This window comes from Stegostoma tigrinum, chromosome 15 (genome assembly GCF_030684315.1).
Source record: "Stegostoma tigrinum isolate sSteTig4 chromosome 15, sSteTig4.hap1, whole genome shotgun sequence".
Lineage (NCBI taxonomy): Eukaryota > Metazoa > Chordata > Chondrichthyes > Orectolobiformes > Stegostomatidae > Stegostoma > Stegostoma tigrinum.
In genome coordinates, this window is record NC_081368.1 from 534,459 (window position 1) to 549,794 (window position 15,336).

At 42.8% G+C, this 15,336-nt stretch overlaps 1 protein-coding gene across 2 annotated transcripts in view; it reads left to right on the forward strand.

The window, feature by feature from the left end:
* LOC125458954 (importin subunit alpha-4-like) overlaps positions 1–9,518 on the forward strand; it is an 87,527-nt gene extending 78,009 nt beyond the window's left edge. For both annotated transcript variants that reach the window (XM_059651303.1, XM_059651304.1), the window contains one exon: positions 8,133–9,518. In XM_059651303.1, the coding sequence (XP_059507286.1) occupies positions 8,133–8,231 (99 nt within the window). In that variant the 3' untranslated portion in view covers positions 8,232–9,518. The remainder of the gene's footprint in view (positions 1–8,132) is intronic.
* Positions 9,519–15,336: the final 5,818 nt, after the last annotated feature.

Here is a 15,336-nt window from a genome sequence, read left to right on the forward strand (position 1 = left end):
CTCTTGGTAAATAGAGCAACTGACTGACGGTCAGGGGGGGACTCTCTGTGATTTTAAAATAGTTGTGGAAAGGGATAGACCTGATCTAAAGTTACCACCTTTTCTAAATAATGGCACCATATTAGCCACCTCACTTCTGAGGTGAGAAGAGGGAGATTTAAAAAAAGACATATGAGGCAAATTTTTTACACAGAGGGTGATTCATGTGTGGAATGACCTTCCTGATAAAGTGGTGGGTGAGGGTACAATTACAACATTTAAAAGACTTTTGGATAGATATATGAATAAGAAAGGTTTGGAGGGATATGGGCCAGGATAAGGCAGTTAGATCATAAGACCATAAGACATAGGAGTGGAAGTAAGGCCATTCGGCCCATCAAGTCCACTACGCCATTTAAATCATGGCTGATGGGCATTTCAACTCCACTTCCCTGCACTCCTCCCGTAGCCCTTGATTCATTCTGAGATCAAGAATTTGTCGATCTCTGCCTTGAAGGCACGCAACATCCCGGCCTCCACTGCACTCCGTGGCAATGAATTCCACAAGCCCACCACTCTCTGGTTGAAGAAATGTCGTCTCATTTCAGTTTTAAATTTACCCCCTCTAATTCTAAGGCTGTGCCCACGGGTCCTAGTCTCCCCGCCTAACGGAAACAACTTCCTAGCTTCCACCCCATCTAAACCATACATTATCTTGTAAGTTTCTATTAGATCTCCCCTCAACCTTCTAAACTCTAATGAGTACAATCCCAGGATCCTTAGCCGTTCGTCATACGTTAAATCTACCATTCCAGGGATCATCTGTGTGAATCTCCGCTGGACACGCTCCAGGGCTAGTATGTCCTTCCTGAGGTGTGGGGCCCAAAATTGGACACAGTATTCTAAATGGGGCCTAACTAGAGCTTTATAAAGCCTCAGAAGCACATCACTCCTTTTATATTCCAACCCTCTTGTGATAAGAGACAACATTACATTCACTTTCTTAATTATGGACTCTACCTGCAAGTTAACCTTTAGAGAATCCTGGACCAACACTCCCAGATCCCTTTGTACTTCTGCTTTGCGAATTTTCTCAGCATTTAGAAAATAGTCCATTCCTGTGTTCTTTTTTCCAAAGTGCAAAACCTCACATTTCCTCACATTGAATTTCATCAGCCATTTCCTGGACCACTCTCCTAAACTGTCTAAATCTTTCTGCAGCTTCCCCACCTCCTCAGTGCTACCTGCCTGTCCACCTATCTTTGTATCATCGGCAAACTTCGCCAGAATGCCCCCAGTCCCTTCATCCAGATCATTAATGTACAAGGTGAACAGCTGCGGCCCCAACACTAAAACCTGTGGGACACCACTCATCACCGGTTGCCATTCCGAAAAAGAGCCTTTCATCCCAACTCTCTGCCTTCTGTCAGACAGCCAATCCTCAATCCAAGCCATTAGCTCACCTCAAACACCATGGGCCTTCACCTTGCTCGCCTTGCTTGTTGGGACTAGTTTAGTTTGGAATTATGTTCAGCATGATATTCCAGTCCTATGTTCCCAACCATGTCCTGAGTTTATCTGACTTACCTGTCAGGTCTCTTGCATTGAAATAAATTCAGTTTAATTTATTAGTCTTACCTTGTTCTCTGCTTTGCTCTTGCTTGCCTTGCTCCTCTTCTCTACTGTACCAGCCTTAGACTTACCTCTCTTCTCATTCTGGTTGGACCGAAGGGTATGTTTCTGTGCTATATGACTATATGACTCTAAAACTTTCAAAGCTTATTGTGTGCTTCTCTCTCACTTTACCTGACGAAGGGACTATGCTCCGAAAGCTTGTGATTTCAAATAAATTTGTTGGACTATAACCTGTTGTCATATGACTTCTGACATTTGAAAGGCATCTGGATGGGTGCATGAATAGGAAGTGTTTGGAGCGATATGGGCCCAATTCTGGCAACTGTGACTAGATCAGTTAAGGATATCTGGTGGGCATGAATGAGTTGGATTGAACATAGAACATTACAGCACAGTGCAGGCCCTTTGGCCCTTGATGTTGTGCCGACCTGTCATACCGATCTGAAGCCCATCTAACCTACACTATTCCATCTATGTCCATATGCTTGTCCAATGATGACTTAAAATGTACCTAAAGTTGGCGAATCTACTACCGTTGCAGGCAAAGCGTTCCATTCCCTTACTACTCTGAGTAAAGAAGCCACCTCTGACATCTGTCCTATATCTTTCACCCCTCAATTGAAAGCTATGCCCCCTCGTGCTCGCTGTCACCATCCTAGGAAAAAGGGTCTCCCTATCCCCCCTATCTAACCCTCTGATTATTTTATATGTTTCAATTAAGTCACCTCACAACCTTCTTCTCTCTAACGAAAACAGCCTCAAGTCCCTCAGCCTTTCCTCGTAAGACCTTCCCTCCATACCAGGCAACATCCTAGTAAATCTCCTCTGCACCCTTTCCAAAACTTCCACATCCTTCTTATAATGCGGTGACCAGAACTGTACACAATACTCCAAGGGTCAGTTCCTTTTACTGTATGACTCTATGACACCAGAAGAAATTCTTCAGTTCTTAGTTAGATGACTCCTTATCCTACTTCCTCCGAAATGGGAAACAACCTCTTTGCATCTACCCTGTCAAGTCACCTAAGAATCTTTATACCTTTCTTTCTTCTAAATTCCAGTGAGTGTAGGCAACCTTCTGTGTTTGGGTAGGGCAACAAGGCAATGGAATACATGATAAATGGTAGGATTCTGAGAGATCTTGGTGTGCATGTCCAGTGGTTCTTTAAGGTATCAGGAAAGGTAATTAAAGTGGCTAAAAAGACTTATTGGATACTTGCTTTTATTATTCGAGACATAGAGTTTAAGAGCAGGGAGATGATGCTGAACTTATGAAATATTGGACTATTATGTTCAGTTCTGGAATCCACATTATGGGATATATGTGATTAATACTGGAGGAGGGTACAGAGGGGATTCACGGGGATGTTGCCTGGGCTGGAGAGTTTAAGGTATGAGGAGAGATTCTATAGACTGGGATTGTTTTCCTTCAAGCAGAGGAGGCTGAAGTGGGAACATGATGGAGATGTATAAAATTATGAGGATCATAGACGGAATAAACAGGAAGAAACCTTTCCCTTGGGGTGATGTGTGTCCAGGGGTCATAGTTTTAAGGTAAAAGGGCAGGAGGTTTAGTGGAGATCTGAAGAAAATACTTTTCAGCCTGAAGGTGGTGGGAATCTGGAATTCACTGTCTGTGGGCTTAGTGGAAGCAGACACCCTCGTAAAAGTGTTTTGGTGTATACCTGCAGTGCCAAAGCATATAATGCTATCGACCAAGTGCTGGAAACTGGAATTAAAATAGTTAGACAGTTGTTTTTGACCAGCACAGACTTGAAAAGCCAAAGGACCTTTTTCTGTGCTGTAGACCTTTGTGAGCGTAAGCTTTCTTCATAAGAAAATCTCCAAAACATAGGATCAACAAAGGGAATTTTCTCTTGGCTGCCTTCAATACAAGTTTATATCTCTTCATATAAGGGGCCCAAAACTGTTCATAGCATTCTAGCTGTGATCTGTCTGGTTCCTTGTATAGGTTTAGCAAAGCCTCTCTATTTTTATTTTCCATTCCTTTGAAATAAAGGCACTTCATTTGTCTGCCCTTGTACCCACTGACCTTGGATTGTAGCCTTTTGTGATTCATGCATAATGATTCACAAATTATTCTATGTGGCAGCTTTCTGCAGTCTTTATCCATTTCAATAATATTTATCTCCTCTACTCTTCCTGCATTGAACCTGTCAAGTTTCCTCAGGGTCTCTTATGTTTCAATAAAGTCGGCTTGTACTCTCCTAAACACCAGTGGATACAAACCTACCCTGTCGATATCCTCATAAAACAATGATCTTATTCCAGGTATTAGTCTAGTAAACCTTCCTTCAAGTGCATCTAACACAGTTACTTTTTAAATAAAATCCTTCAAATCATCTTAGTGTACACTGAATAGAAACACAGTGAAGAAGCCTGGTATGCTGGTTTCGGATTCCTTCCATGGTTGCAAGAGTTTTAAAGTTCTTGTAGTGTTGTTGCCCATTTATTGCATATTTGGTTGGACCAAGTCAATTTTTCTGACCAGGTCAGCTACGGAATCTTTAAAGCAATGCTTGCTTTGATGATTTCTACATAGAGAATATGCACCTATGACGCACAGAGTCATGTATGCTGTGCTATTTAGACTTCACCTGACAAAGGCACAGCACCCCAAAAGCTTGTGTTTTCAAATAGACTTGTTGGACTATAACCTGGTGTTCTGTGATTTCTAACCATGCGGTTTAGAAATTACCATTATCTAGTTTTGGAATTGTGCAGGACAGGTGAAAACCAGTTATACCTCTGATCTTCGAAAGAGCTGTCCAATTAGTTGTAGTCTACAGCTGTTTTCCTGTAGCCCCACATATTTTAATAGAATCATATCATAGAATCACACAATACAGAACAGGCACTTCAGCCTATCAAGTCTGCACCACCAATCTACATTACTCCTACTTTCCAGCACTAGACCCATGGCGTTGAATATTATGACATTTTCAAGTGTTCATCCAAGGACGACTTAAAGTTTCCTGCCAACTACCCTCCCAGCACCCATTACCGTATTGATCAAAAGCTGTTCTGTCAAATCCTCTCTGAATCTCCTGGCTTTCACTTAAAAATTATTCCTCCTCATGTTGGCCCTTTGACAAATGGGAACAGCTGTTTTCAATTCATCCTGTCCATGCCCTACTTCATCTTTTACACTTTAATCAGATCCCCCTCAACCTTCCCTGCTGTAAAGAAAATAACCTGAGATTCTCATTAATAGCTAAACTGCTTCACCTTCGGAAACATCCTGGTGAATTTGCTCTGCACCAGCTCCAGAGGGCTAAAAGGGGACGTGAAATATCTTTAGCAAACAGGATTAAGGAAAGCCCCAAAGCCTTTTATTTGTACATAAGGAGCAAGAGGGTAACTGGAGAAAGGGTTGGCTCATTCAAGGACAAAGGAGGGAAGTTATGTGAGGAGTCAGAAAATGAGTGAGATCCTTAATGAGTACTTTGTGTCGGTATTCACTGAGAAGGGCATGACGGATGTTGAGGTTAGGGATAGATGTTTGATTACTCTAGGTCAAGTTGGTGTACGGAGGGGGATATTGTTGGGTATTCTAAAAGGCATTAGGGTGGACAAACCCCCAGATCCAGATGGAATCTATCCCAGGTTACTGAGGCAAGTGAGAGAGGAAATAGCTGGAGCCTTAACAGAAATGTTTGCAGCATCCTTGAGCATGCGTGAGGTCCTGAAGGGCTGGAGAATTGCTAATGTTGTCCCCTTGTTTAAGAAGGGTAGCAAGGATAATCCAGGTAATTATCGACCAGTGAGCCTAACGTCAGTGGTGGGGAAACTGCTGGAAGAGATACTGAGGGATAGGATGTATTTACATTTGGAAGAAAGTAGGCTTATTAGTGATAGGCAACATGGTTTTGTGCAGGGAAGGTCATGTCTTACCAACTTGATAGAATTCTTTGAGGAAGTGACAAAGTTGATAGATGAGGGAAGGGCTGTAGATGTCATATGTATGGACTTCAGTAAGGCGTTTGATAAGGTTCCCCATGGCAGGCTGATGGAGAAAGTGAAGTTGCATGGGGTCCAGGTGTGCTAGCTAGATGGATAGAGAATCAGATGGGCAACAGGAGAGAGAGAGTTGTAGTGGAAGGGAGTTTCTCAAAATGGAGAACGGTGACCAGTGGTGTTCCACAGGGATCCATGTTGGGACCACTGTTGTTTGTGATATACGTAAATAATCTGGAGGAGGGTATAGATGGTTTGATTAGCAAGTTTTCAGATGACACTAAGATTGGTGGAGTAGTAGATAGTGAAGGGGACTGTCGGAGAATGCAGCAGAATATAGATAGACTGGAGAGTTTGGTGGAGAAGTGGCGGATGGAGTTCCATCAGGCAAATGCGAGGTGATGCATTTTGGAAGATCCAATTCAAGACAGAACTATACAGTAAATGGAAAAGCCCAGGGAAAAATTGATGCACAGAGAGATGTGGGTGTTCAGGTCCATTGTTCCCTGAAGGTGGGAACGCATGTGGATAGAGTGGTCAAGAAGGCATATTTGCATGCTTTCCTTAATTGGACGGGGTATTGAGTACAAGAGTTGGCAGGTCATGTTACAGTTGTGTAGGACTTTGGTTCGGCCACAGTTGGAATACTGCGTACAGTTCTGGACACAACATTACCAAAAGGATGTGGACGCTTTGGAGAAGGTGCAGAGGAGGTTCACCAGGATGTTGCCTGGTATGGAGGGCACTAGCTATGAAGAGAGGTTGAGTAGAATAGAGTTATTTTCATTTGAAAGTTGGAGGTTGAGGGGGGACCTGATTGAGGTATACAAAATCATGCGGGGTATAGACAGGGTGGATAGCAAGAAGCTTTATCCCAGATTGGTGTGCTCAATTACTAGGAGTCACGATTTAAAGATGAGAGGGGAAAAGTTTCAGGGAGATATGCGTGGAAAGCTCTTTACGCAGAGGGTGGTGGGTGCCTGGAACGCATTGCCAGCAGAGGTGGTAGAGGCAGGCACAATATCGTGAATGAGCAGGGAGCAGAGGGATACAGATCCTTGGAAAATAGGTGACAGGTTTAGATAGAGGATCTGGATTGACGCAGGCGTTTCTATCAGTGTTTATATTAGCAGGCCTGATTGTGTTACGAAAGCTCAGATCCCATATATACATTTTGCAGGACACTTCAGAAAATTGTCCTGCATCCAGCCTGCCTTTTAGAGGAGGAGCAAGGATACCAAGCTAACAAAATGGTGTCCTTCTCACCGTCAGCATCGTAGCCATTTGTAGAACAAACAGAATTGTGTTAACCTTATCTGAAATGGTAATTTGCACTTTGAATGAATGGAACACATATATTCAGCATCTGTCACATTATCATTACATTCACCTTTTAAAACTGGATGGATCCTCCTCACTCGTAAAAAATGAACATTCCTCTTTAAGTGTTACTCCCTCTATGAGAGTAAAATCTCCGTAAAATCACTGCCTTTTTGAGGCATTTTGCTTCTGAATAATAACACCTTCCTGATGCTCAGAGGAACTAAATCACCCACTCAAAGAGAAATAGTTTAGGCATCTGGGGACAAATGGGCGTTCGTGCCTGGCATATCAAAGGTGAAGTTGCAATGTTTTTGTATGTTTCCATTTGTTGAGAATTTGACAGTTCTTCTACCTGCCATTAAAATTTTATTTTGTGATGAGCTTTTATTTTTGAAATGAGCTTCACTGCTCATGTAGAACTTACACTGACAAATCTGGAACATGAATCAATCAATGATTTTCCTCCTAAAAATGTTTACATTCCCATGAATTTGTTTCTACCACCATTTCAGTCTGTGTTCCGTATTGTCATCATAATCCATCTTGTCATTATCACATTTAGAGATTTGCTGTCATTATGGATTGTGTTGAGCAACATTGATTGATTTATACTGAGAAGAAATGTTGTGAAATGTTTTTATGATTTCACGATACATGGAATCTTTTATAAATTAGCAAAATGTCAAGTGACAAATGACAGCCACATGTACTTAACTGGTTCAAATGCTTTGCCGTGTCACTTTGATCAGCATTAATCAGAATTTATCCTATGGAACTTGATTACTTTGCCGTGTCACTTTGATCAGCATTAATCAGAATTTATCCTATGGAACTTGATTACTTTGCCGTGTCACTTTGATCAGCATTAATCAGAATTTATCCTATGGAACTTGATTACTTTGCCGTGTCACTTTGATCAGCATTAATCAGAATTTATCCTATGGAACTTGATTACTTTGCCGTGTCACTTTGATCAGCATTAATCAGAATTTATCCTATGGAACTTGATTACTTTGCCGTGTCACTTTGATCAGCATTAATCAGAATTTATCCTATGGAACTTGATTACTTTGCCGTGTCACTTTGATCAGCATTAATCAGAATTTATCCTATGGAACTTGATTACAACTTGATATTTACTGTGAGTAGTTGCGCACCTAAGGGAGTGCAATTTGATTGCAACTGACTAGGTATTTGCTGTTTTCATGCCCTGATAGATTGATGAAGACCCCTGCCTTATTCCTGAAACTACACCTGGAGGAACTTTCAACTTCAGCCCTCCTACAGAGCTTCGGTCAAAGGAGTTTAATTTTTAAATATCCACTCAATCTGAAGATAGAAAATAGAGAGTGATTGGTCATCTATCAATAATATGTTTGTAAAAATGTAAAAAGCAACATTGAACTTAGAATACTGGCTTGCAAAAAATAAGTGCAGCTGTCTGCACACCAGACAGATCTTCCAGTCACAAAGAACAAAGCTGCTTTTATGTCGCTGCTAACCAGCAGAATGTCCTTTGCTGTTCCTCGCACTAATGTCTGTGATGCAATGACTGTGGCACATCCAGAGACACGGTGCTGAAACCTATCCTGCTCGAACAATCTATTGGACTGTGCCTCTGTCTTTGGCGATGGGCAGTGAAGAAAATATACAACCTATTATCATTCTTGTTTTCCTTTACTTTCATTGTTGTGGCCACTGCTGCCTTTCCTGTATTGCTACTTTGTCTTCATCCAGCTTCCTATTTCTGAGACTACTTAAAATGCTATGAAAAGAAAGCCTAATATTTCAGTCCCGGTTTTTTTGAATTTGTACATATCATAGGAGGCTTAAAATAGTGGGAATATCCAGACTAAATGCAACAATATCACAACACACGCAGGATTTCCAATAATCACTGTACTCTTAAGTTTGGATATGGATCTCTGGATGTTTGCAAAGGTCTGCAAAATTTGTCCCTCTTTATTTTGTGAGACTTACCCTAAAGGTGCTGAGAAAGTTTTCTGAGACTGTACCATACCCTCAATTATATTTGCCTGTAGAAATGTCTATCAAAATTATGGAAATAGTAATGTCACTTCTGGAAACTTCAACACAGCAGAAAGTATTAATATTCAGATATGAAGGCAGTCGGCTCCCAGGAGTTCTGCACCTTTTAATCTACCACTTAACTAAGACTCCCTTCCTGAGAGACTTTGCAATTGACTGACATGCACTATGGTATTTATGAGTACCCTTCTCTGCTGGTGTACATTTTAGCTTCACTGTTAAAATTCCACAGCCATTTGAAGTATTGATGTGTTACTGCATGAAACTGGTGTACATATAAAGTTTCTCACATTCAGTGTCACATTTTTATACCAGATGCCTCAATTCGTTTTAATAATTAAAGAATCATTAATGTTAATTGCAAAACTAGGTCTTTAAATGCTGCCAAGTACATGTGGGTTGGAAAATCTAGTTGATGTGATTGGGTTTTTGTATCCCCATATGACATTTAGGGAAGTCATTTCAACTCATGTTTTGTTTAGTAATACTAAAAACAAATGTTTTAAATGAACAAATAATTAAAAGTATTGGTGCAGTTGACCAGTTCTATTTCAGATGCTTTAAATAGTTCAATTTTTTACTTCAGTTTTGCTCACAACTGTTTGTGCACACTCTCACCACACACACTCATTCTCACTCGTCTCACACACCCATTCTCAAGCTCGCCACATACCCATTCTCACGCTCGCCACACACCCATTCTCATTCTTGCCACACACACTCATTCTCACACACGCCACTCACACCCCTTCTGACTCCTGCCACACACTTGCCCAAAGCACACACCCATTCTCTCAACAGCCGCACACACCCATGCTCACTCCTGCCATACACGCTCAATTCTCACTCCTGCCACACATACCCGTTCACACCTGCATGCATGCATTCACAATATGTTTATTCTCAGGCTACTTGCTCTTCCCCATCCCTCATAAATACACACACTAGCAAATGTTCAGAAACCACATTTCCTCCATGGACAATAGATTTAAGACATTTGGATGTCTTATTTGGAGGAACAATAGATTTGGATCAGAAATTGGCTTGCTGAAAGAAGACGGAGGGTGGTAGTTGATGGGAAATGTTCGTCCTGGAGACAAGTTACTAGTGGTGTACCGCGAGGGTCGGTGTCCACTGCTGTTTGTCATTTTTATAAATGACCTGGATGAGGGCTTAGAAGGATGGGTTCGTAAATTTGCAGACCACACTAAGGTCGGTGGAGTTGTGAATAGTGACGAAGGATGCTGTAGGTTACAGAGAGACATAGATAAGTTGCAGATCTGGGCTGAGAGGTGGCAAATGGAGTTTAATGCAGACAAGTGTGAGGTGATGCACTTTGGTAGGAGTAACTGGAAGGCAAAGTACAGGGCTAATGGTAAGATTCTTAGTAGTGTAGATGAGCAGAGAGATCTCAGTGTCTATGTACACAGATCCTTGAAAGTTGCCACCCAGGTTGACAGGGCTGTTAAGAAGACATACAGTGTTTTAGCTTTTATTAATAGAGGGATCGAGCTCCGGAACCAAGAGGTTATTCTGCAGCTGTACAAAACTCTGGTGCGGCTGCCCTTGGAGTATTGCGTACAGTTCTGGTCACCGTGTTACAAGAAGGATGTGGAAGCTTTGGAAAGGGTGCAAGAGGAGATTTACTAGGATGTTGCCTGGTATGGAGGGAAGGTCTTACGAGGAAAGGCTGAGGGACTTGAGGCTGTTTTTGTTAGAAGAAGGTTGAGAGGTGACTTAATTGAGATGTAAAATAATCAGAGGGTTAGATAGGATGGATAGGGAGAGCCTTTTTCCTAGGATGGTGACAGCGAGCACGAGGGGGCATAGCTTTAAACTGAGGGGTGAAAGATATAGGACAGATGTCAGAGGTAGTTTCTTTACTCAGAGAGTAGTAAGGGAATGGAATGCTTTTCCTGCAACGGTAGTAGATTCGCCAACTTTAGGTACATTTTAAGTCATCATTGGACAAGCGTATGGACGTACATGGAATAGTGTAGGTTAGATGGGCTTCAGATTGGTATGACTGGTCGGCACAACATCGAGGGCTGAAGGGCCTGTACTGTGCTGTAATGTTCTATGTTCTGGATGTGAGTTTGCTCGCTGAGCTGGAAGGTTAGTTTTCAGACATTTCGTCACCATTCTAGGTAACATCATCAGTGAGCCTCCGACGAAGCGCTGGTGTTATGTCCTGCTTTCTATTTACCTGTTGAAGTTTCCTTGGGTTGGTGATGTCATTTCCTGCGTTGGTGATGTCATTTCCTGTTCTTTTTCTCAGGGGATGGTAGATTGGCTCCAAATCAATGTGTTTGTTGATGGAATTCCGGTTGGAATGCCATGCTTCTAGGAATTCTCGTGCGTGTCTCTGTTTGGCTTATCCTAGGATGGATGTGCTGTCCCAATCAAAGTGGTGATCTTTCTCATCAGTATGTAAGGATACGAATGATAGTGGGTCATGTCGTTTTGTGGCTAGTTGATGTTCATGTATCCTGGTGGCTAGCTTTCTAGAAACTAGCCACAAAACAACATGACCCACTATCACTCGTATCCTTACATTCTGATGAGGAAGGACACCACTTTGATTGGGACAACACATCCATCCTAGGACAAGCCAAACAGAGACACGCACGAGAATTCCTAGAAGCATGGCATTCCAACTGGAATTCCATAAACAAACACATTGATTTGGAGCCAATCTACCATCCTCTGAGAAAAAGAACAGGAATTGACATCAACAACGCAGGAAATGACATCACCAACCCAAGGAAACTTCAACAGATAAATAGAAAGCGGGACATAACACCAGCGCTTCGTCGGAGGCTCACTGACGATGTTACCTAGAATGGTGACAAAACGTCTGAAAACTAACCTTCGAGCTCAGCGAGCAAACTCACATCTAGAACCTCAACCTGAGCTACAAATCTTCTCAAAACCCGCTAGCACCTATGTTCTATGTATTAGAAGCTGAAGTTTTAATTTTCCATTATTCATCCTCAAGATGTTCTGATCTTTGTTGTGGAGGCCAGTAATGGAAAAGCTAATACGAGTCATTACCTCTGGTTTGGTTGTTGAGTATTGGTAAGAACCAGGGAGCAGTTAAAAACTCAGTAGCCTGAAGATGGGTATGAAGCATTAACTGGGAAAGCCTTAAACAGTAATGTGGGAGAGTTTCTTTAGAGAGTCTTCCTTAACTGGGCAAGTAGAATGAATCTGATGGAAGCACAAGATGAAAAAACCACTAAAGTACAAGATTAAGCTTACCCTTCCTCTCTATATATGCTGCCAGACTTGTGAAAAATTTGAGGATTTGCAGTATCTTGTTTTATTATTAATTTGGCTCTTTTCCTGAATTTTGGGGGATTAACAAATTTAATTTACAGAAATTCACAAGAACCTGCTCATTTACTCCATGTGGGGTTGTTGTATGTTTGCTATTTCTGGTACCTGTAATTTAGCAGCTGCACTGCACATTTGTGGATCCTTCTATCCATGAGAAATATTGAGAATGCAGCCTCAGATCCTAGCGAGGCCAGATAACATCATTCTACTGCAAATCTGTTGGCTAAACTAGCTGATTCTGGGAAGGCAACATAGGCCACAAGTGCCAAAAAAGTGTGAAATTATGCAGTGCCACCAGTGTGCGATGATGTCTGCTGCGTTGTTTGTATGGATGGTGTCTGTTTTGGAGCTTCTGAAACCATGTTGCCCTGGATTCATGTCCACAATTACTAGTTTCTACTTGTCCTGATTGATTGACCATAAGACATAGGAATGGAAGTAAGGCCATTGGCCCATCAAGACCACTACGCCATTTAAATCATGGCTGATGGGCATTTCAACTCCACTTCCCTGCACTCCTCCCGTAGCCCTTGATTCCTTCTGAGATCAAGAATTTGTCGATCTTTGCCTTGAAGGCACGCAACATCCCGGCCTCCACTGCACTCTGTGGCAATGAATTCCACAAGCTGATTAAAGGCTGTTGTGTCTTTTTTGACAGCATTAAAACTTGAGGTGCCCTGTTGGCCCCTTGGCACGAACCATCCCCTTGTAAAATACATCCTAGGAGATGCAGCTGTCTTCCACCCTCACTCCCAAGCCAGCAAGTCTTTTTGATATTTCCTAACAAACCTGTTCAGAGATGTTATGAACACACTTCTGAAGCAGGTGGGACTTGAACTCAGGACTTCTGGCTTAGAGGTAGGGACATTACCACTGTGCCACAAAAGCCCTCAAGGAAGGCATCTTTGTTTGATTAGTGCTAGCATGTTTATGTTTGCCCCAGAAAGGGCAATACATTGGTGGCTTTATCTTTCCATTTGATACCTACGATGTGTTGTAGATACCAGAGATGAAAATCTCTGGCCTTGGTAAATGCAAGTTGCCTATTTACTTCAACGTGCTGAGTATACAGTTCTTGTTCGTGAAGATGGTGGTTCTGCAGCTCAGTTTGGTTTTCAGTGATTTAAAACATGCCTCATTTATAAGAACCAGTGACAACAGTTCATCGAAGGACAGGTTGTCACCACAGGTCTATAGTAACACAATTTGCTGAATGTTCTAGGCCCGAAACGTCAGCTTTTGTGCTCCTGAGATGCTGCTTGGCCTGCTGTGTTCATCCAGCCTCACATTTTATTATCTCGGATTCTCCAGCATCTGCAGTTCCCATTGTCTCTGAATGTTTCCAGTGGTGTGCTGATGCGTGCAGACACTGGTGGTGATGCAGTGCCCTTTTCCATGGTGAGGGAGAACATGACACAGACATCGGGCAGATGCTACTTGATCCTGGGAGCGTCTTCTGTAGAAACAACTAGTCCAGCATCATCAATTTGACAAGGTTCTCTGATTGGACATGCTGCTGTTTTGTTTCTGCTTCCAGTGTTTGAAAGATTTCAAAATTTCCAATCTGATCTTGTGCAGAGATGAACTCTTCTTTTGGCCAGAGGGAAATATAGGTTTGTGTGGTTTATATCAATGACTTGGATGAATGAACCGAATGCCTGATTACTAAACTTCAAGATGACACCAAGGTAGGCAGGAGATTGTTAAGAGGAGCTGAAATATCTGCAAAGCATTGGAAATAGTTTAAGAGAATGAGCAAAACATTGGCAGGTAGATTATAATATGAGAAAATATGAACTTGTCTTCTTTGGTAGAAAGAAGAGAAATGCAGTAAATTATTTAAATGGAAAGAGATTGCAGAACTCTGAGGTAGAGGTTGTACATAAAGCATGAAAACTTAATACCCAGGTTCAACGTGTGATTAGGAAACAAACGGAATTTTTTTTTATTCACTCACAGGACGGGGGCATTGCTGGCTAGGCAGCATTTATTGTCCATCTCTAATTGCCCAGAGGGCAGTTAAGAGTCAATCACAGTGATGTTTCATGCAAGGGAAGTGCAGTGTAAAAGTAGGAAAATTTTGCTGCAAATACACACGACATAAATGGGACCTCCAAGATAATAAAATGTGAGGCTGGATGAACACGGCAGGCCAAGCAGCATCTCAGGAGCACAAAAGCTGACGTTTCGGGCCTAGACCCTTCATCAGAGAGCGGGATGGGGAGAGGGAACTGGAATAAATAGGGAGAGAGGGGGAGGCGGACCGAAGATGGAGAGTAAAGAAGATAGGTGGAGAGAGTATAGGTGGGGAGGTAGGGAGGGGATAGGTCAGTCCAGGGAAGACGGACACGTCAAGGAGGTGGGATGAGGTTAGTAGGTAGCTGGGGGTGCGGCTTGGGGTGGGAGGAAGGGATGGGTGAGAGGAAGAACCGGTTAGGGAGGCAGAGACAGGTTGGACTGGTTTTGGGATGCAGTGGGTGGGGGGCAAGAGCTGGGCTGGTTGTGTGGTGCAGTGGGGGGAGGGGACGAACTGGGCTGGTTTAGGGATGCAGTAGGGGAAGGGGAGATTTTGAAACTGGTGAAGTCCACATTGATACCATATGGCTGCAGGGTTCCCAGGCGGAATATGAGTTGCTGTTCCTGCAACCTTCGGGTGGCATCATTGTGGCAGTGCAGGAGGCCCATGATGGACATGTCATCTAGAGAATGGGAGGGGGAGTGGAAATGGTTTGCGACTGGGAGGTGCAGTTGTTTGTGGCGAACTGAGCGGAGGCGTTCTGCAAAGCGGTCCCCAAGCCTCCGCTTGGTTTCCCCAATGTAGAGGAAGCTGCACCGGGTACAGTGGATGCAGTATACCACATTGGCAGATGTGCAGGTGAACCTCTGCTTAATGTGGAATGTCATCTTGGGGCCTGGGATAGGGGTGAGGGAGGAGGTGTGGGGACAAGTGTAGCATTTCCTGCGGTTGCAGGGGAAGGTGCCGGGTGTGGTGGGGTCGGAGGGCAGTGTGGAGCGAACAAGGGAGTCACGGAG